This window comes from Rhinopithecus roxellana, chromosome 9, assembly GCF_007565055.1.
Source record: "Rhinopithecus roxellana isolate Shanxi Qingling chromosome 9, ASM756505v1, whole genome shotgun sequence".
NCBI lineage: Eukaryota > Metazoa > Chordata > Mammalia > Primates > Cercopithecidae > Rhinopithecus > Rhinopithecus roxellana.
The window spans coordinates 3,408,861-3,432,635 of NC_044557.1; the positions used below are offsets into that span (position 1 = coordinate 3,408,861).

The following is a 23,775-nucleotide window of genomic DNA, read 5'->3' on the forward strand; positions in this document are numbered from 1 at the left end:
CAGTCAGCTTTTTGCACTCTTCTCTCTCACTAAAGTTGCTTCTGCCCTTTGAAAATATGAAAGCCCTTGAGTGATTTTATATTTTCAAAGGGTAAAAGTGCTAAAGAGCACTCCTCTATTTCAGAGAGGAGGAAAAAAAGTAAATCAGTCTGCCTAAAGTGTTCACTTGGAAAAAGTAAAAATGAACTACCAACGTGATGGGGAGTAGTTACTGCATTTAGAGTAATAATATATAGCACCCTGGAGTCCGCGGCTGGAAAACAAAACACGAGGCATCAGTCTCAGCTCAAATCTGTGTGGCGTCTGCTTCTGATGGAACCAATTCTTTTTCAAACAACTATCATGGTAGTGCACGTCCAGCCAGCATTCACTTTTGCCCTGGAAAGTACTGTAATGTGGGTAAAATCTGTGTCCACTCCCCAATCCCCTTCCATCCTAACCACCGGCCAGCTACTGCCAACCACCTCCTCTCCCTTCTCTGAGGATTCTTCCTTGGTGTGTGAATTCTCATTCCTTTCAGAAATCCACAGCCTTTTCTTTAATGCACTGGCTTTTCTTCTGTCTGCCTTCTCCACTCCATTGTTAGGAATTACCTTATCGAAAGGACTGGAGTTTAGAACTCAACACCACAGAACAAACCAACACTTACCGCTCCCAAGGACGTTTATCTGCTTCCATTTTCCATGGAATATAAGGTTTTGTTTTCTGGTAAATGCACACTCCCAGACCTAATCAGCCAGGGAGAAGAGTACTTCTCTGGATGATGGGCTTTGGTCTTCTTGGTGCTGCCCTGAATCACCTGTCTCTCAAAACTTCTCTGCATAATTCCTACTCAAAATTCACCACACAGATCAGTGATCACTTCCTCTGGGTAAACTCCTACTTCAAAGATTCGGGAGACTCTTGGCTGTGATGCCATAGCACTCTGAGATGTTTCACTCCCTGCATTTCCCACTTTTCCTTATAGAGTTTATTCTGGCATCTCCCTTGCTAAATTGAAAGATCTTTGATGGCAGCTATAGTTGCTTTTATTTCTAGACCTCAGTTTCCAGCACAGTGCCTCAAACACAGCAGCAGCAGTAGTAATAATAAATGTAGATAAAAGATTATCTATGATAAATATTGTAAATACTTTGCATATATTAATTTGCTTAATCCTCACAATGGCCTGATGTGGTAGGTACTACTATTTATCTGCATTTTACAGATGAGGAGACAGAAAAACAGAAAGGTTCAATTATTTTTCCTAAGGACGCACAGCTCATAAGTACTAAAAAGTGAATTCTAACTCAAGTAGTCTGATCCCCCACACTGTGTGCTCTGCCACTAGTCTGCACTGTCTCTTTTAAAAATAACATATTACTATTGTTTGAATGTTTGTGTCTCTCTAAAATTCACATTGAAATTTAATCCCCAAAGCAATCGTATGAAGAGGTGGAGCCTTTGGGAGGTAATTAAGCCATGAGGGCTCTGCCCTGATGAAAGGGATTCGTGCCCTTATGAAATGAGTTGAGGGAGCAAGCGTGTCCCCCTTTTTTTTTTTTTTTTTGCCCTTCCTCCATGTGAGAACATTGTTCCTCCCTTCCATCATGTGAGAGCACTGTTCCTCCCTTCCACCATGTGAGAGCACTGCTCCTCCCTTCCACCATGTGAGAGCACTGCTCCTCCCTTCCACCATGTGAGAGCACTGCTCCTCCCTTCCACCATGTGAGAGCACTGCTCCTCCCTTCCACCATGTGAGAGCACTGCTCCTCCCTTCCACCATGTGAGAGCACTGTTCCTCCCTTCCACCATGTGAGAGCACTATTCCTCCCTTCCACCACGTGAGAGCACTGTTCCTCCTTTCCTCCATGTGACGATGCAGCAAGAAAGTGTCATCTTGGAAGCAGAGAGTAGCCCTCCTAGACATCGAATCTCAGGCACATTGATATCTTGGACTTGCCAGCCTCCAAAACCATAAGCAAGAAATGTCTACTATGTATAAACTACCAAGTCTAGGGCATTTTGTTATAGTAGCATGAATGGATTAAGACACATATGTATACAATAAATGTAGTCAATAAATGGTTTTGGGATGAATTCGAAATGAATAGATTTAGATCCATTGTTCACAATCTGTTATGACCCAGGAAAGCTACTTAGGCACTTCTACTTTTATTTTCCTCTCTGCAATGTCACTTTCCTCCCTTTGAGAACTTAATAAAATAGGATCTGCAATCTGGCTAGCAAGGTGCATGGGTGTGTAAAATACATATTAATTCCCCTGCTGTAATACTGACCAATGGGGTTAATAGTCTTAATGAGTCTCTGGCAATAAAAGCTCAGTTAGAAATGCAGGTTACTAATTTTACCTGAGGTGGCCATTTGGTGTATAATCCATACCACCAACTATTATTAGTTTGTATATCAATGCATGATAATCTTTGCCCAAAGCAAAGTCACGTCATACTTAACACTGACTCCATGGAAAAGTATTACTATTGCAATTTTAAACCTAGTCCTCTGGATGTACAGAAAGCATCAGGCCCTGAAACAGCAAGCACCATGAGAGTTAGGGTCCAGTCATCAGCAAGCATAATACTAGTAGGGTGCCTGCCAGCAGACCAGTACCCCAGAGAGCCAGACTCTGTAATTTCTGTACCATTTAGGCACCAAATAAGGAAACAGAATCTGTGCTCAAGGACAGTTACACAGTAGGAAAAATTGTGATCTATAAACTGGTAATACAAGAGATAGCCAGGCTGAGTGTGGTGGCTGATGCCTGTAATCCTAACACTTTGGGAGGCTGAGGCAGGTGGATCACAAAGTCAGGAGATCGTGATCAGCTGACCTACATGGTGAAACCCCGTCTATACTAAAAATAAAAAAAATTAGCTGGGCGAGGTGGCGCATGCCTGTAATCCCAGCTACTCTGGAGGCTGAGGCAAGATAATTGCTTGAACCAGGGAGTCGGAGGATGCAGTGAGCCAAGAACTTGCCACAGCACTCCAGCCTGGCAACAGAGTGAGACTCAGTCTAAAAAAAAAAAAAAAAAAAAAAAAAAAAAAAGAGAGAGAAAGAGAGAGCCAAAAACAAAACCAAAAAGATGGATTTTTAGTATGTATTCAATCAGGGAACTCCCTACCATATCCATCTAGTGGCTAAGAAGTAGCTGGGAATAGCTACTTTGGAAAACAAACTACAGCTGGGTCTAAAGGGCATATTATATCCAAAGAATCCTGGACATTTCTATGTCCATCCTCTTCATTATGAAGTTAGAAATACCTTGATATGATACTAGGAAAGAATATATGTGTTGGAGTTATGCTGCTCTGTGTTCAAATTCTTCTTGCTCCACTTCTTATAAGTATGGATTTAGGAAAGTATATCTGAGTTTTAATTTCTTTCTTTGTTTTTGTAAAGCACATATAATGTTCATTTTATAAGGTTACTGTACAAATGAAGACATTTTTATGGTAAGCGTCTAGCACAATGAATGGCCCATAGCAGACACTCATATTATCACATAAAAGTTCCCTGTTGGGGCGTGGGGGGCTAAGGGAGGGATAGCATTAGGAGAAATACCTAATGTAGATGATGGGTTAATGGGTACAGTAAACCACCATGACACATGTATACTTACGTAAAACACCTGTACGTTCTGTACAGGTACCCCAGAATTTAAAGTATATTTTAAAAAAGGTACGAAGTCAGACCTCAATTAACCCACAAATATTCATTGTAGTTGGTACCTATTCATCCATTCATCTATTATTCCTTCAGTGACCAAAATGTCCCAAACAAGTATACAAAGATTTAGAAAACAACAAGTCCCTGTCAACGAGGTGCTTTATGAAGAAATATAAACACACATTCAATGTGCTACATAGGGGACCATTAGCTACAAAACTCTAACACCATGCATGTGTGTATACACATAGGAGAAAGCCCTTCTGTAGATTAGGAATTTTAGAAACCTTCCATTTAGAGATGAGTACTTTGGCTATGAGAGATGGTGGTTATGGAGGAATGAATAAATCGAGACCTTCATATAAAATTGAAGTCTGCTATGAAATACGGTCTTCAGATTTTTATTTTCTACCTCTTAATTACTTCAGATGCATTTTATTAATAAATCACTTTAAAAAGAAGGTGGGAAGGAGACTAGGCAAAGACTGATAGCTCTCATCTTAATTAATTTGCCTATGAAAATTCCATGTAATTTTTTCTATCTAAGACAAAAAAAAGCAGAATATAATTTGAATATATGTCATGATGTCATTGCTCAGAGGTGAGGTTATACCACAACTGAGATAGTCTTAACACACATAAGAATAGTAAATATTATAACTAAACACATCCCAATTTCTCTGTGTCTACAGTTGTCAGAAGAGCTCATATTAGCTAAGATCTGATGCTGAGACAAATCTAGTATATGGTAACATACCCGGAGTGAAAAAACCAGCCTTCACAGTTGTTTTGGGAGATTAAATAAATAAAATTCTTAAACAAGCAAACCTCTATTCTAAATATCAGAGTAGTAATCTATCCACACAACATCCTCATCCTGAGAGATTAAAAAAAATGATGTTGGTTTGTGTCTCTTAATTAGCTCATTTAACAAAAAGTACTACTCCATAACTTTTCTGAAGAGCTTGCTACTGGTGGCCTTGAGTCACTGTGATGGATGGGTGTGTCCACTCGGGATGACCAGTTGTTAAAAATAACAAGTATGCGATATTTTGACATTATCCAAAGCATTGAAGATGTGTAACAGAACATACAAGATACTTAGCGCCAGTTACTAGGAAGCAAACACTCTGAGATGATAAGAAGAGCAATACTAGAGTGTTAGTTTAGCACTTGAGTGACTGGATGTTCCTCTTCCAAAATGGTGGCGACTCAGAGAAACCAGCAGAGACCTGCAGACCAACAGGGGTACCGTGAGGGATGTGGCTTCTAACTTAAGAACTCTCCTGAGGTGGTTATTTTGGGATTATTAGAGATTTCTGTTATCTTACTTTCCTCCACTTTCAAACTTCTTACAATAAGCACATAATAGGGCTTATTTATAAGCTCATTTGAAGTTTCAAAAATTTTTGCTTCTTTAGTTTTTGCATTTAGTACTTCTTGGATACCTGATTTTTACCAAACATAGCCCTGTGCTGGGTGTTGAGAAGACACAGACAAAAAAATTGTCTTTGACTTAAGGGGTGACAATAAAACGTGAGAGAGACCATAAAAAAGAACTAAAATATGGTCTGAATGGTGCAGAAGGAATGTCAAAGTATGGAAATATAGCATTCAACAGGAAGAAATTAATCTGTAAGGATGGAGAAGATCCATGGACAGTAGCACATGAAAACAGTTCTCCTGAACAAGGGGCATGAACAAAGGCAGAGGTGCAAGTCAGTATATTGTGCTTGGGTAATGCTGAGTGTTTTGATGTTAAGTGAACATCATTTTTAGTAATGGACTCAATAAGTATAAGGGACTTGGACCTACCATATATGTGTCTCTTCACCTGTTTTCTAGCATCTTCATATTGCCTCACACTTCTGGACAGCATTTTAATAATTCAGCCATTTGATCATGGAATGGATAATAAAAGACAATCTGGAATAAGCTCAAGAAAAAAAAGAGACAGTGATGCAAAAACATGTGTGAAACTGGGCATTGCATTTAAACTCTATAAATCTCAGTGATCATGGATGGGCAAATATAATGGGAGTGGTCAGGTAATTTCTAAGACCTTCAATTCCAAACCCCAATTGAGTTCAATGACTTACCAAATACCTATTAAGTAAAAAACACTGTATTTTTCATTTAATGCTACCAAAGATGAACAAAATATCCTTCCTGCTTCCAAAAGTTTACAACATAATTGGGAGGAAAAGGGAAATAAATATACCTAAAACAATGGCACAAGGCAAAATGTGAGAGGCATATGAAAGCATTAAACACTTAAGATAAGAAAAATTGTGGGACACTTTCGAGGCACATCACAGAGTTTAGTTCAATAGAGAGTACATGAAGGGAACAGTAGGAAATAAAACCAAAAACGTTTGCGGGAACTGTTTGGAAGAACATTTAATGACAGACGAAAAAATTCCCATGTATATGTGAAACCTTCATAAATGATGAAGGTGACATTCCAGATCATTAGAGAAAGAAGAAGCTCCTCATTATATACTTCTAGAACAATTGCCTATCTACATGAAAGAAAGAAATGAGGCCATGCGGTGGCTCACGATTGCAATCCCAGAACTTTGGGAGGCCAAGGCGGGCAGATCACAAGGTCAGGAGATCAAAACCATCCTAGATAACATGGTTGAACCCCATCTCTACTAAAAAAAAAAAAATACAAAAAATTAGCCTGGCGTGGTGGCACATGCCTGTAGTCCCAGCTACTCGGGAGGCTGAGGCAGTAGAATTGCTTGAACCCAGGAGGTGGAGGTTGCAGTGAGCTGAGATAGTGCCACTGCAATCCAGCCTGGGTGACAGAGCAAGACTGTCTCAAAAACAAAAAAGAAAGAAAGTAAAAGAAAAGAAAAGATAAAAGGAAATAAAATCCTTGCAAACTCTACAGAGGGGGAAAAAAAAATCTATTCCAGGTGGCTTAAAAGAATAAATATGAAAGGTCAAAATATAAGACTTTAGAAGAAAGTATGGAAGACTGTTATCAATGAAATTTAAAAAGAATTTCCTAAACATGACCCAAAAGAGCTAAACATAAGATAATTAAAAAACACTGATTACATTAAAATTAAAAATTGTAGCTCCTGAGAACATATCATAAATAATTCCACTTCATCAGAAGATACCTAAAACAAGTGGGGAAGAAAGGAAGCATCAAACTGGGAGAAGAAATTCCAATCACATATAACACATTAAGGAGATACACACACACACACACACACACACACACACACACAGACTAGCTCGCTCACTCTCTCAAAATTCCTATAATTCAACGATCACCAGCAAAAAATGAGAAAAAGTCATGAGTAGGTACTTTACAGAAGAAATAAAAATGGCAATAAAACATATGAAAAGATTTTTGACTTTATTAGTAATTGAGGAGATGGAAATGAACTCCCTAAAGACATAATCATATTATATCCAGTAAATGAATAGAAATCACTAGGCCTGGAAATATCAAATGTTGACAAATATAAAATGATGGAAACTCATACCTTGCTGAAAAATAATTGGCAGGATCTGGAAAAGATAATATGTTCATCTTCAAGATCCAAGTAATCTACTCTCACATATATAAGAAACACTTGAAAGTGTATACCATTTGACACATACATGAATGTTCCTAGCAGCATTTTTCATACTAGAAAAAAATCTGATAATCACCCAAATTTCACCGACAACAAAATGAATAAGTAAATTATGGTATAGTCACGCAACTGAATATCATACTTCAGGGAAGTGAATCAACTAGGGATAGTAAATGTAATAATATAGATGAAACATAATACTGGGTAAAAAAACTAAACTGCTGAAGAATATGTAGACCACAATAAAATTTAAATATATCTCAAAAAGCAGCAAAAGTAGCCTATGTTTAGGAGTACAAACATATTTGTTTAAATTTTATTTTTAATAACAGAATAAGCACAAAAATTAAGATGACTACTTTTGAGAAGAACCAGAAAAATGGGTTAAAGGAGAAATCTGTAGAGGATTGAAAGGTGTTGATAACTTTACTTCTAAGTATAGTGGTAAGTTCATAGATATACATTTTCATCTGATACATTTTAAAAACTATATTTATTCATATGCAACCATTAATAAAACACAAAATGTTTTACAGAGTTTGATTTCATAAATAAAGAACCATTGGTAGTTAGGAACAGGGTAGTAATATTAGGAAAGCTTGCTTTAGGAGTAATGCCTATGCTATGTTTCCTATGATGGCAGAGGTGTGTGGGCCAGGGGTTCCTGTCCACCTCTTTTGGTTAACAGCAGATGGTGACTAGCACCTCACCCTACACCGTATGAGGAACTACCAGGCCTACATCCTTCAGACACTAAGATCAGTACAAAAATATTAGTCCTTTCATAAATATGGCCACTTATCATTCATATCCTGAGATGTAATATCTAAGACACATTAGATGAAGGTTAAAGGAAAACAAGGAAACTCCATTTATTGGCCCCTATGTTCTTGTCCACAAGAGAAACATGGCACAATCTCTAACTTCATGTTCTTAAAACGCTTCTCCCTTACTTGATAATTTTTTGATATAATCACATTCCATTTATCAATACCTCAATTCTTTTACCCTAGCAAGAAAAGTCTAGCTCCCAAAGGGTGAAACTTTGTGTGCCAGCATTCAATTTCACTCATCCAAGGGGTTTAGGATCTGATCTGATATAGTTCGGCTGTGTCCCCACCCAAATCTCACCTTGAATTGTAGTTCCCATAATTCTCAGGTATTGTGGGAGGGACCCAGTGGGAGGTAATTGAATCATAGGGGTGATTCTCATGAAAGTTCTCACGAGATCTGATGGTTTTACAAAGGGCCCTTCCCCCTTTTGCTCAGCACTTCTTACCGCCACCATGTGAATTAGGACAAGTTTTCTTCCCCTTCTGCCATAATTGTAAGTTTCCTGGGGCCTACCCAGTCATGTTGAACTGTGAGTCAATTAAACATCTTTCCTTTATAAATTCCCCAGTCTCAGGTATGTTCTTATAGCAACGTGAGAATGGACGAGTATAGGATGCAAGGTGGAAAGATAAGGCCTAATAGGGAACAAGAGGTGAATCATTGGTGGTCATCTTCATACCTTATGCTTTTGTCATGATAAAGATCTTCAAATATCTTCTTGGATTCTCAAGAAAGAACAGTATCTACGTTTATACACAATCAATGCACCATTAAATCCATGGCTCTCATTATCCTAAGGAAATTAATTCAGAAACAGAAAACCAAATACTGCATGTTCTCACTTATAAATGGGATCTGCACACTGGGTGCACACGGACATAAAGATGGCGGCAACAGACATCGGGGACTACTAGAGTGAGGGAGGGAGGGTATATTGGGGACTACTAGAGTGGGGAGGGAGGGTAGGCGGGGAGGGATGAAAAACCAACTATTGGGGCCGGGCACAGTGGCTCATGCCTGTAATCCCAGCACTTTGGGAGGCTGAGGCAGGCCGATTGCCTAAGGTCAGGATTTCGAGACCAGTCTGGCCAACGTGGTGAAACCCTGTCTCAATTAAAAATAGAAAAAAATTAGCCAGATATGGTGGCATGCGCCTGCAATCACAGCTACTTGGGAGTCTGAAGCAGGCAGAAGATTTGCTTGAACCAGAGAGGCGGAGGTTGCATTGAGCCGAGATCATGCCACCGCATTCCAGCCTAGGTGACAGAGTGAGACTCCATATCAAAAAAGAAAAAATAACTAACTATTGGGTAGTATGATCACTATCTGAGTGACAGGATCAATCATTCCTCAAACCTCAGCATCACGCAGTATACTGAGGTAACCAACCTGCACATATACCTCCTGAATCTAAAATATAAGTTGAAATTATTTGGGAATAGATAAATAAATCCATGGCTCTCAGTCTTTAGTTTCCAAATTGGGAGTCACTTGAGGAACTTAAAACAAACAAACAAACAACAACAACAAACAAAACCCTGGGTCCTTCCCAGTGAGATTCTGACTTAAGTGCTCTGAGATCAAGGCCTTGGCATCAGCTGACTGAGAACTTCAGAACTAAACTCTTTCTCTTCAGAATTTCAATTACACACATGGATATTTCTATAAACAAGGGTTACATTAAACATTTGGTGCTCATCTTTTAATCTAACGTGTTCCAGTAAAACCATTTCAACTTTCAAATACTAGTTTTAAACTTTAAAAAAAAAAAAAAAAAAAAAAGGCAAATGCCCACACATATTCAAAGCACCTCTCTATGATGTTCTCACCCGACCCTAGGTGACAATACTACAGATGTTTTCCTTTCTGCAATTTTGGAAAAAAAAAAAAAAAAATGGCTTTCAGTGAAGACAAGGGATATGTAGATTCAAAGCCTGACCAGCATTTCCAGCAGCAATAAGCTTCACTGATAAATTGCTAAACATAGCCAAACCTTGAATATTTTGACACCTAATCTCCAAGAATCAGGAGTTTTCAACACCCCATGTGTCTAACACTTCTCCAGTAAGGTGGCTTCAACATGAATAATCATAATAGAGGCACCGGAGTTTCATAAGCTCTATATAGGGATTGCTTTCTGCACATTACTATGGCCACAAGAGATGCAGAATTCACTTTAAAAGAAACTCAGAACTGCATGAGAAGAAGTAACCAAAGTTTGTTGGTTTCTTTGTGTGTGTGTGTGTGTGTGTGTGTGTGTGTTTTGTTCTTTTGGAGATGGAATCTCGCTCTGTCACCCAGGCTGGAGTGCAGTGATGTGATCTCCGTTCACTGCAACCTCCATCTCCTGGGTTCAAGCAATTCTCCTGCCTCAGTCTCCCAAGTAGCCGGGATTACAGGCACTTGCCACCACGCCTGGATAGTTTTTGTATTTTTAGTAGAGACAGGGTTTTGCCATGTTGGTCAGGCTGGTCTCAAACTCTTGACCTCAGGTGATCATCCATCTCAGCCTCTCCCAAAGTGCTGGGATTACAGGTATGAGCCACCACACCTAGCCACCAAAGCTTTTAAAAGTATATCCAGTCACTCTTTTTGGATGAAGATTTATGGCTTTTCAAGGATATCATGGCCATATTACTACCAACACGGAAAGCTTTCTTCAAAATATACATATTATATATATGTGTATATATATATATATATATATATATATATATATATATATATATATTTAGAAGGTATTTAGGATTTCCTAGTAGATTCATACTGAACAAATTTATTATCAAGGATCCAGATGTTAAGTAACTGGAACAAAAGATTAACACTAAGACTTAAGACACCCTAACTTTCACCGAAACACAAAACAAATCTATAATGCAAACCTCTTACAATATTAGTTCTGCTACACCAAACTGCATCCCTCATATCATGACCTCAGCATTCTGTGAGCCAAAGGAAAAAAAATTCTCTATTGGAAAAAAAAAAAAAAAAAAAAAAAAACTCTATAATTTCAAAGATATTTTAGAAAAATATAAACATTTTAAATAAAAGGAAAACATCCTTTAACAGAAAGGTAAAATGATCAATAGTATTTAGTCTTCTGGTATCATTCTTTTGAATTCCTTTGTGCCTCTATTGATTACTTTTGTTATTATAAGCCTGCAAGGGAATGAGGCAAGGACAACACTGAGAAAATGAAGACCTGGATTCATGGGCAGGGACGGACTGAAATGACCTCTAAAAGCCAAGCAAGCAAGTGCACTCTTCGATACCTTGTTTTCTCATGTACAAATTTGGGCTTTGGCCTGGAAATTTTAGGGCCCTTTTTAACAATGTCATTTTATGATTGTTTCTCATTGCAAGTGGGAAACAGAGAGCCATAGAAACTCAGTGATCAAATCAGTGTTTAATAAAGGGCCAAGACATAACACTATTCTACAAATCTAGAAAAAGTGTTGCATGCCCATGGCTCAAGTAAAGATAATTACTGAAAATGAGGACCAACTGGCTCCCTGATTCTTTAACTCTCTTAACAAAACCTGACCAAGTCATTGATTTGAGACAAACTGGAGGGCTGATTGCCATATCCTGAGTTTTGCTGGAGTCACGGTGCTTCATGCAAACAATGTGATAAGACTTCAGCTCTGCAAGTTTAACATGAAATTTCATATATCTGGTATCTACTAAAAAAAGAAAGAAGTCAGTCTATCAAGAGGGGTCCCATACACCCAACTGAGCAACGGTGAGCTATGGCAGAGGGTGCCTAACTCCTCCAGGTCTTCTGCCAACCTACTTCTGCATTAGTTATACATGTATGCATTAACCTACAGCCACTGATCTAAGAGAAATCAAAACAAAAAAAAATAGATTTCTCTTATGATTGGTACATTCTTGAAAATGCTTAAGCCAAGGATTACCAATGTCATTATGAAGCCCCATTAACTTGTCCTGCAATTTCTATTTCCAGAGTATTATCCCTTTACTGAAGGTTTGATGCATATTTAAAATGCAAGAAAAGCTTCCTGAAATGATAAAAAATAATGTGAATAAACGGTACAGAAAACAAAGGGTGGCATCACTGAAGGTCAGAGCAGGAAGGAGGCTTAATGATAATTTAGTCATTGCTTCTCCTACAAATAAAAAGAAGTAGAGAAAAAAGTGATGTTTCAAGGACACATAATTGTGAACTTTCCAGCCCCTCACATTGCTTACATGGAAAGGAAGTTTTGACTTGAAGAGGAGAAAAGAAGCAAGAAAAGACCGAGCATAGGGGTTAGATGGGAGGCACCATGGAGAGTGAAGTTATGGTTAGCAGAATTAAGCAGCTGAGTTTTGAGTCAAAACTGTGATTACATCCCAAGTTTAAGTGTTACTAATGCCAGTTAAATTAATGGCATATAACTTTAATGATATGTTTGATATGATGATATATGACATTCTACTAATATATAATACACACAGATATCCATGAATTACAGTCCTTGTCACCTTGACAATTATTAATAATTGATTGTACAATGGTCTTCTCTGCTGCAGGATGTGGTAGGTTAGAGCTGTCTTTTCACGTTGATATCTTGGAGACTGATGTGCATTGCAAGTTAGTTGATAGACTTTAGAAAACATCAGATGGATATTTTTATTTTTTGCTCTAAGGTGAAAAATAAAATAATAACAAACCTGTTATTTCTTTACAGCAAACCCCCAAACCCTTACATCCCTCCCACACACCTCACACTGACAAAACCTGTGAACATCCTGACTGCTTTTTTTAAGAGAAACAACTTTGGAAACCTCCTGATACAAGCTGCTAGTAATCACTGCAGCTTCTGGTCCCAAGACTGAGAGAGAAAGAAGCGCTGTCTATTCAGAGGAAGGACAGATTCTTTCTTTTTCCAGTTCCTTTCAAAAGGCTTACAACACAGTTATATTTCTCTGGCAAAGAATTATATTCTGTGCTCTCTATTTTTTTCCATCTGTCTTAAAAAGACAGGCTAGACACTTCTTAATGACATGTTGATGGAAATTATTATTATAAGTTCAATTGTATTGTGCCACTAAACTACTTTCGAACACAAATCAGAAGAATTTAGCTTTACAACTGGTCACAGAAAGTAAAAATAAAGCACATATGCTCAAAAGTAATAATAAAGACAAGGTATTCAGAAAACTATGCAGATTGGGGAGCTAGTATACTTCTAAAAACTTGGTGTCTCTAATGGCATATTTATTTATTTAATTTTTTTTTTTTTGGAGGGACAGGGCCTTGCTCTGTCTCTAGGAATGGAATGCAGTGATTATGGCTCACTGTCACCTCAAATTCCTGGGCTCAAGCAGTCCTCTGACTTCAGCCTCCCGAGTAACTGGGACTATAGGCACAAACAACCAGGTCCAGCTAATTAAAAAAAAAAAAAAAAAAAAAATTGTAGAGAAGAGAGTTTGGCTATGTTGTCCAGGCTGGTCTCAAACTCCAGGTCTCAAGCCACCCTCCCACCTTGGCCTGGTGGGATTATAGGCATGAGTCACTGTGACCAGCCTGTAATAGCATCTTTAAAAACAAAACCTGAGAAAAACTACTGTAATTTGTTATTTTACTTACTTTAATAAACTACTTTAAATCCCTTGATTTTTCAAAAGTTCCTCTGAATATTCTACACATCAGTTACTCCATAATACAGCATGTTATTTTTAATATATTCATAATGTTACTATCCTCCAATCATTCCTGACACATTTGTGACAGCCCTTTGTCTCAGACAGGGCCATTTCTGTTTACAACCATGAGAAACATACCACCCTACAGACCAAGAAGTCACAATAGGCAGTGGAATGAATTTTTATCCATGTATTTCTCTTTCTGTGTCCCATGCTTATACATCCACACCCCTGTCAAATGCAATATGAGTGAAGTGCTGTATAATCCCACCTTAGTATAATCAATCTATGTATTAATAAAATAGAATTACATGGTAACATCATCAAAAAGGCCCTAAAACCATGAAGATTTGGCTTCTAGTCCTAGCACTGTTTATCACTACCTGTTTGGATTTGGTCAAAAAATCTCTAAAGTCAACCAGTCAACCTAATCTAATCATCGGTTCAATATCAGGGTGGGTGCAAAGATACAATGCAATCAAAATTATGAGAGTCCCCCACAAATGTTAAGTTACATGCACATGAATTAAACAGCCACTCTTATATAATAGGACCACATGATAGATGTCACTTAATCATCTTTCTAGAAGAGTCTATCTAGGAATATAAGCTTTAGTATCTGTCTAAAACAAATGTAAAACCTTCTTACAATTATTTTATTCTTCCTCTGGCAAATAAAGTTTCCTGGGGGTTTTTATCACAGTGTAGAGTAGATTTTTGAAATGTTATTCTAAATATTTATGCCTTAATAAAGTTCGAGTAACACACATTATTCAACATGTGCTATGAGACAAGCCCTATCAGCTACTGGGTAAGTAACAGTGAATGAGATGGAATTTGCATAAAAGGCAGAGGGGCCTGATGCAACCTCCACACCATGTTGGGACAAGGATCCAACCGCTTGGGAAACATCACTACCCCATATGGACTCACTGCTCTGTTATTTTTTTTTTTAAACAACTGTTCTCATTCTAGCTCTTGCTTAACTACAGCCTCATCCCCTCATTATCCTGAACTCCAGATCATTCTTAAGCATATGTAGCTCCTGCCAAGAGAATAAAGTGAAGAAATGCTAAAGAAAGTCAGAAAAGCCTCTTATTTAACAAAAATCTGACTTTGAGCAAACTGGTAAAATTCTGGGTTAGTCAATTTCCTCTTTATGACCAGAAATAAATTAGATGCAGATATAAGACCCCAGTTAGCTCCAAAGGAAAATTCAAGACTTTTAAAACATTGTGGAACTGGAGCAGATACTACATCTGTAAATGCTTTACACTGCATCAGGACGGCGCCCTCAGAATGCCTATTTTTTTTTTATAAGTAGCTGTGTGTTTCTCTGAGTTAAAATTGACATTTGTGTTTTCTTATTCTTCAACTGGCATTTTAAAAATATTCTTACATGGAATTCCACTTCGTACTGGCTTGCAAAAGAAAAAAATATTGAAAATAGAAAACATGAATTACTATCATCTATGGCCCATAGATGGTGTCATCTGTGAGTTTATCAGAACTGCAGAACCTCAGGCCCCTCCCCAGGTTTATTAAATCAGAATGTACATTTTAACAAGATCTGCAGTAATTCACATGCACATTAACATCTGAAAAGCACTGATTTGTGAGTTTCAAATATTACCAGCTTAGCTTCCATAACCTATGATCATTTGACTTCCCCTTCTCTCCCAGTAGGTTTATTACATTAAATTCAAATACAGATGTTAACTACTAAATAAGTACTGTTGCTAACAGAAGCCACCAATGACTTCTAAGCAACCCTAAACTACCACATATCTATTTAGAGGTAAATCTTCCCCAATATTGAGTAAATACGTTCTCTTTAGTAATAAGTTGCTGGCCAGGTGCAGTGGCTCACGCCTGTAATCCTAGCACTTTGGGAGACTGAGGCAGGCAGATCACGAGGTCAGGAGTTTGAGACCAGCCTGACCAATATGGTGAAACCTTGTCTCTACTAAAAATACAAATATTAGCCAGGTGTAATGGTGCATGCCTGTAATCCCAGCTACTTGGGAGGCTGAGGCAGGAGAATTGCTTGAACTTGGGAGGCAGAGTTTGCAGTGAGCCAAGATCCTGCCACTGCACTCCAGCCTGGCGACAGAGCAAGATTCCATCTCAAAAATAAATAAAATATAATAATAAGTTGCCAACATCTGTGAATTGTATCACACAAAGCATAGTCATCCCAGTGGTGGTGAATCCCTTGAAGTAGTTCAGACAGTTTCTTCACTGTGGCCTCTTGCATCTTCTCCTTCCTATGCCTGCCTACCAGTTACTTACCTTCCCAAATGTCTGCGATGTCATTTCCCCTCTGACTAACCCGACTGGGAAACCATAGTATTCAATTTAGGTAACAACAAAACATCTGTAAAGCTTCTTATTCAAATCCCACATGGTTACAATGATATTTTCCCACCTGTGGAAAAAATACCTTTACAATGTGGGCTGGAGTGGTGGGGGTACCTGTACCAATCTTTCTGGGAAAGAGGGTTCTTTTGCATCTTATGAACCCAGTAATTTGGGGGCAGAAAGTCAATATTTGCATTAAATAAAGCCAACATTGACCTCTCTTGAAAGGCAGTTTTCAGCTTTTTCCGTGACTTCATTTATAAAATAAACTATCAAAATAAAAGAAGTTGATAAATGAGTACAAATATATCACTTAATAGAATAAGACCCAGTGTCTGATAGATCAGTAGGGTGACTATAGTTTACAACAATCTATTCATATTCCAAAATAGCTGGAAAAGAATAATTCAAATATTTCTAGCATAAAGAAAAGACAAATATCAAAAGGTGATAGATAACCCAAGTACACTGATTTTATCTTTACAAATTATATTAAGGTATTAAATTATCACTTGTACCCCAAAACTATGTACATGTACTATGCATCAATTTTAAAAAGTGTTAAAACTTAAAAATAAAAAATAAAAGCTACTCTGAAGTCTGAAAAAAAAAAAAAGGGCGAGGGGGAATGGTCATATAAGAAGAATACCGACCTCATTTTATCCTTGTCCTGATAGAAACAATATTCAGAAATATTGTATGCTCTATAGTGGCCTGATGTTATCTGAGAAACATTACTACTTGATTATTGTTTCTACTTTAGCCCCATAAACACAACCCTCATATTTCTATCTCTTAATTCAGTGAAGTGGTACAGGGGGAGTGGTGATAGGGTGAGCACAAAATACTTAATACACAGCAAAAACATACTCACTTTCAAGAGAAAATTCCAAAAGCACAGGATTTAGCAGTGGATTTCAGATAATACAATCCAAAATGAATACATTAACATCCGCTTAATTCTGAAAATTATCTACGCACAGCGTGTGTATGCACACAATAAGGCCATATGATCCAATGTGGCACAAACAATTAAAAGTTCTTTTCAAAGTGGAAATGCAAAATAGAACGAATATCTATTTTCTATAAATGAATCTAGCCATCTGCCTCACAAGAGCAGCAGCAGGAGTACCCAAAACAGCAGAAACAGCAGCCTCTGGTGTTAACAATCTATTCTCAAATCTCATGCTCCACATTTCCCTGGCAAACAAGGCTAAAAATACAAGGCATGCAACAAATAGTCTCGTGGGATCTGCCGTTCCATGGATGGCGTATTCAATCAGAGTCATATTTTCTGTCGAAATTCAAAATTGAAAACAAAAGCAAGCTATCATATTGGAAACTGGCACTCAGAATTTTAAGTGTGAATCCAATCCCAAAGTATAGTAAGCTGAATGGGGAGAGCGTGGTTATTTTCATACAACATAAATCTTTTAGATTTATCTGAACATATTTATAGATTTATTTAAGCTACTCTAAATTCCTCTATGCCTCTTGATGGTAATAAAGATACGATTTGAGTACTTTTGTCATCAAAATACAAGGGCCATTTTCTTTTCTACATAGTTCAGAAAATTGTCTTTGTTGTGGGCCCTGGAATCAGATGGAGTAGGTACAAATCTAGACCCTACTATGTCCTAACTCCATGACCTTGGGCAAGCTTTCAATCTATGTCCCTCTTTTCCTATCTTACAAATGGGGGTAATCATAGTACTTACCTCAAAGAGTTATCTTCAGGATTACATCAGTTAATGTTTGTAGAGCATTTAGAATTATGATTCTCACACATGAAGTAAGTACTATTATTATATTATTTCATACTCAAATAAGTATGAAAGTATTACTAATAAGTATTACTATTATTTCATATAAGTATTATTTCATATTCAAACAAAGTTGCAGAAATGTATTAAGGAACAGGTACAATACAAAAAGAGTGCTAACAACATGATAATAGGTCTTATGCTGGCAGTGGCCATTTAAAGTAAAGGGGTGGGGCCGGATGTGGTGGCTCACACCTGTAATCCTAGCACTTTAGGAGGCCAAGGCAGGAGGATCATTGAGTCCAGGAGTTCAAGACCAACCTGGCCAAAATAGTTAGAGCTAATCTCTACAAACAAACACACACAAAAAAATTAATGAGATGGTGCATGCCTACAGTCCCAGCTACTCAGGAGGCTGGGGTGGGAGGATCACTTGAGCCTAGGAGTTTGCTACTGCAGTGAGCTATGATGGCACCACTGCACTCCAACCTGGATGATAGAGTGAGAACCTGTCTCAAAAAAGAAGTGAAAAAACAAGAAAAGACAAGAAAAGAGAAAGGAAAGAGAAAGGAAAGGGAAAGGAAAGGAAAGGAAAGGAAAGGAAAGGAAAGGAAAGGAAAGGAAAGGAAAGGAAAGGAAAGGAAAGGAAAGGAAAGGAGAAAGGAGAAAGGAGAAAGGAGAAAGGAGAAAGGAGAAAGGAGAAAGGAGAAAGGAGAAAGGAGAAAGGAGAAAGGAGAAAGGAGAAAGGAGAAAGGGGAAGGGGAAGGAAAGGAAAAAGAAAAGGGAAAGAAAGAAGGAGGGAGCAAATAAGTGTCTCTATATAGAGTATGTGACTAAGAATGAAATAGAAATAGGGAAAGTTTCCATTGATTATTCTGTTGAGCTGTTAGTTCATGAAGGTTTCAGAAGGAGGAGGAAGGAAGACAAGACAGTGATGTTGCTGGTCAAGTGACAGCCTGGACGAAGGGACAATCAGCATTAATGGCAAAGGTGTAATCAAGAAGGAGGGCACATCTGGGTTACCTGTGAACACATGTGCCTTCCCATTATGAGGGCATCACACACCAACACCAGCCCCTTCCTTAAGAGGATGCTATGGAATAAATCACTTGTCTTTGGGATTAGATTTTAATACATGTCTGAGTCTCTAGCCTAGATATTAAAAAAAAAAAAAAAAAAAAAAAAAGCAGACGGGAAGGATGTCAAACATGCACTATCTCTTAATATACCAATTCCCTGATAAACACTGGCAGTGTTTTAAGTTGGGAACTACATTTGGTAGGAAGAGGACAATAAAAACAAATTTATGGAGCATTGAGACAATAAAGAGAAAAGCGACTTCCTAATCAATAAGAAAACACAGTGTAGAACTACCTGACGGATTCAGTCATCCAGTCCTGAGAGCGCTCAGAAAGGATCCACAGCTCCAAATGTTTCCCTCCCCTATGAGGTACTACTTAAAGAACCACAGACCCACAGATAGGTCATCTGGAGAGCAAAAAAGTATGTAAAGGGTGACAAGTGCTAGGGCCAGGTCAGAATAATTCATCCTTTCTTAAAAACTGAGATGCTTAAAAGATCTCTTAAGAAGGTGCCACTGGGCTGCTCAAAATAAGAGCACAACCCAAGAATCAGAAAAAAATAAGTCTGGCAGGAAATGGGGAAAAATACTCTTTCTCATAGTCCTAGGAAGAGAAACATTTGTGAGGAAAAGGAACAGAAGGAGAAAAGTGGGAAGCAAGAGGGTGGCCTTATAACATTCATTAAGGAAGAAATGACTATAGATTTTAAACTGTATGAGCTAGACAGATAAATGGATTTAAGTATGTGTAAATCATAAGACTATTATTATGCCTATGTAATAAGTATGTACTTCTCTTGCCATTAATGCATTACTCTAGTTATTGTAATCAACATTTCATTGTCCAGGAAATGTTTTCAAGCAAGAAATTGTATGAAAGCTCAGCCTATCTAAGATTATCTTCCTCTCTGCCTTTAATGACTACAGTATCTAATGCACAGTATCTAAGGCAAAGATAACAAGCAGATGAACAGCAGTCCCCCCCGCTTTTTTTTAAAGAACAAAAACAAATCAGTATGACAACATGATGTGGATTCAATTAGCACTTGACAGGTCATGAATAACTTTTAAACAACCTCCTTTTAAGTTGGAAAGTGTAAAAACATACAGTGATCATGGCACCAGAGTGCCTTCCTTACAATATGCGGACAGGGAGAGATGTTCATCTGAAGAGCTAAGTCTTGCTTACAAAGCAGGGAAACAGAACATTGCTTCTTGGGCCACTACTGGGCTCTACAACAGTCTCTTGTCCCAAGGGTCTTCCTCTTATAGTATATTCAAAGCCAATTTGAAATCTCCCTCTGATTTTCAGAGGTTTCTACAAAAGTATGGAGGGAAAGAAAAGAAAAAAAAAGTTGGTACAATCATTTTGGAAAAAGATAAATGATAAATATGGTAAAGAAAATGCTACTGAATTGTTAAATATTCTCGTAACATCAAGGCAAATGGCATAATTCTATACCCTGTTGGTTAGGGCAAGTAAATTATATTGTTTCAAATCAACAAGAAAAGTCCTAAAGAACAAAAACTATTAATTGGATAGGTAAGAACAACCTAGGGCTAATCCTAGAGAGTATGGTGAAACTAGTGGTCAGGCAAGCATGCCACACCAGTGCACCTTATCTTGGTTTTAATGAATAGACCCCTTTCTGGGATGGGAGAACTTCATAAGCACTGGAACACACCCTCTGTTCTGAAACTCCAATTACGCCCAACCCAACTGTGCAAAGCCAGGTGCTTGTGGCTTCACCGGTTTCACAGCCTGACTAGTGCTCATTTCTTGAGGACTCTCTGACAGTTGCTAAGGGGAATGGGCTTCATGCCCCAGAATGTAAAATATGACGTGGGAAATATCAGTCAGATTTACTGCTCCACTCCATGTGTCTTGCATATTACTATGATCTGTGCAAGACATTTGTTGTAAATAAGCCTGCAGAGTGTACAGCATGTTTTCCAGGAGACCTTTAAAGAACAGCTTGCAGACAAGAGGTGCTAGCCTTAGTTTCACAGCCAGCAAAACTCCATCCAAGAGGCTGCTGGCATGTCCCTACCTCTTGTTTCGAGCTGGCTTCAAGACAACGTCACCAACCCAATTGCAAGGGTGAGTACCTGGAGTTAGTGACTGTGAGGTATTCCACACGAATAGTAAGTGGAAACTCAGCCATTTAGATCAACATTTAGAAAAGACCCAGTTTTCCCATAAAAGTGTATTAAAAACAACTGAGAGCTGACTTTGCAATGAGGCATTTGCCGTACGTAGTAAATTAAATGGCTGAAGCGTGTGCTTCTTCCAGCATGAGAAAGAACTGTGGTTCATCATAACTCAGGGTGTATAATCACCGAGGCTCATTTTTAAACCTCCCCTTCTTCTTAAAAAGACTGCTCCATTAAAAAAAATAAATAAATAAATAAATAAAACTTTTCAGGAAATGATATGCAAATAGGCACAGAACAGGATCATACAATGGAGAGCCTCTATCAACCTCTTTAAAAAAAAAGAATCTTTCTAGGCACCCGGACTGCTTTTAACACACCACAAGCTTTTATAAAAATGAGATAACATTGGTTCTTTTGTGATCGTCCTCAACCCTTTCCACCCTTTCACTCTGCAGGCTGTTCGGAGTATGTTCAGGAGACTGAATAGAGCAGAAAGTGAAGTGGTCAGCTCAGCTCCACCTCTCCCCCAGCAAGTGTAAGGCAAATCATTTAACGGTATCATGTATTCTAAGCCTACTGGATGGCTTAGAAGGAAAAAGGGAAAGAAGGGCGGGAAGGCAAAGCTTCCGATTTTTTCAAAGGTAAAGCTCCGGCACTTGAGCTGTGTCTGAAACTGCCTCTGATCATCTTCAAAACAAGTCCTTGGGATTTATCTTTAACTTGATGCTTCCTGTCCTCGCTCAAGGTGGAGCTGAAACCAGTTGCGAAATTTCCCTCTGCTGGAGTTCAGAGGATCCAAGAAAATGGGTTTCTAAGTCGGAAAGAAGCAAAGGTTTCCCTGCGGCTCTGTGGGGCCCGCGCTCCCAAGCCAGAGTAGGCGCCGGGGAGGGAGAGGAGGCGCCTGGTGAGCAGCTTCGGGCCGAGTGCTCATCCCGGCTGATCACTGCAGGCGCGGTTAAATCGGGATGGTGCATGCTCTACCAAGCTTCCGCACACACGCGGCCTCCGCCAAGCCAAGCCCAGGGCTGGCTAGGACTTCGGGCTAAGGTCGCCCGATGGGTGCCAAGCTTGGCGCAGAGCGAAGGGACTTCAGCATGGGTGTTCCTCCCCTAAGGGAAAAGACGCCCTCTCTGTTCAAGCCCACCCTACAGACACTCCCATCACCTGGCCCCTCTCCCCAGGAACTCTCCGACATCGCTATGGGAGCCAACCCATGACCAAGCTCGTCTTGAGAGGAAGTGGAGAGGAGAGGGGAGAGCGAGATTGGAGTGAAGACCGGGCTACTCCAGTCTGCAGCAACTGGGGAGGGCTTGGAAAATGGAGCAGGCAAGGAGGGTCAAGGAAAATGGTAGGGGCCCGGGTCGCAGCCACCTGTAGGATTGCGGCAGATCGCAAACTTGGGTTGGAAGGCTGTGGTCCCCACGGAGTCCTCCACTCGACTCCCACCCAGTTGGGCTTGGCGCGCCGAGGTGCAGGGCGCAACTTGGGAAGCCAACGCCACTGGTGCGGGTCCCGCTCCGTCAGGCTGGCGTCCCTGAGCCCTCGACCCCAGCTGCCCGCTCCGCCCAGCGCTTACCTCGGGCAGCCGCAGCCCCTGCCGCCCAGAAGCACAGCCCCAGCCACGGGAGCCAGCGGCGCGCCCCTCTGCCGCCGCCTCCGGTGGCCGCCGCTCTCCCCATGCTCCTCGCCGCGCTCCAGAGGACGGCTCTTCTTCACGCTACGGGGGCCCGGGAAAGGGTCGGCGATGAGACGCCCGAGTCGAATGGGTCCCGGGAGTCTTTAGAGAGTGACTCTGCTGCACGATCGCTTCCTAAAGCAGCGGGGCAGGACGCTCCGAGCCGCCGCTAAATGGGCACCCCGAGAAAGGGCGCGTCCCCATAGCTTCCCACGGCGCGGCGAACGCTGCCGCCAGCGCCGATGCCGGAGTCGCCCGCAGTCCCCGCCGCAGTTCCCAGCCCTCGCGCCGCTGCCGGGCCCCGAACTACCGAGCGGAGGCGCGAGTCCGCATAGCTAATGAGACCCCCGCGGCCGCCCCTTCCCCTCCCCTCCGAGCGGCAGCCAATGAGCCGGGCTGGGGCGGGGCCGCGGGAGGGGTGGTGGCTCGGCCGCGCTGGGCGGGGGCCTGGAGGCGCAGGTGAGCCCGAGGCCGCTCCACGTGCACCCGGGGCGCTTGGTGCTCCGCCTGCAGGCCTGGCTCGCGGAGAGAGGAAGCGGGCTGGGAGTCGGGCGGCGGGGATGCGGCCACACCGCGGTGAGCTGAGCGGAGCCGGCTGGCCTCTTGGGGCGAACGCCGAGCAGATATGTGGGCGTCTCGGTTGCCTAACTCAGAGTCACCTGCTTCCAGGAGACCTCGTTTTGTTCATCTACTTTGAGCCTTTCCAAAGTCTTGCCTCTGCTACTTCCACTTTTTCCCATTAGATCAGACATCACTCAGGAAAACATCCTGAGAAAAAGAAAGACTTAAAATAAATGCGTAGTGGGAAGAAAAAATAATAATAGAGTTACTCCATTGCTGCAGCTATGCTAACTGCATTCGTATAAATAAAGAAGTGGGAAATTACAATCATGGGTGCATTAAGGCTTATATGATCGATTTTTATTTTTGCTTTCTTTTTTTTCGATTTCCCTATTCTGTTGTCCTGAACACTCCGGAATCACC

General features: G+C 40.1%; 1 protein-coding gene across 1 annotated transcript in view; it reads right to left on the reverse strand.

Moving 5' to 3' along the window:
- Window positions 1-23,121, reverse strand: part of UNC5D (unc-5 netrin receptor D) — a 584,232-nt gene extending 561,111 nt beyond the window's left edge. The window contains exon 1 of the mRNA XM_030937254.1: window positions 22,693-23,121. Coding sequence (XP_030793114.1) covers window positions 22,693-22,795 — 103 coding nt within the window. The 5' untranslated portion in view covers window positions 22,796-23,121. The remainder of the gene's footprint in view (window positions 1-22,692) is intronic.
- Between the last annotated feature and the right edge of the window lie 654 nt (window positions 23,122-23,775).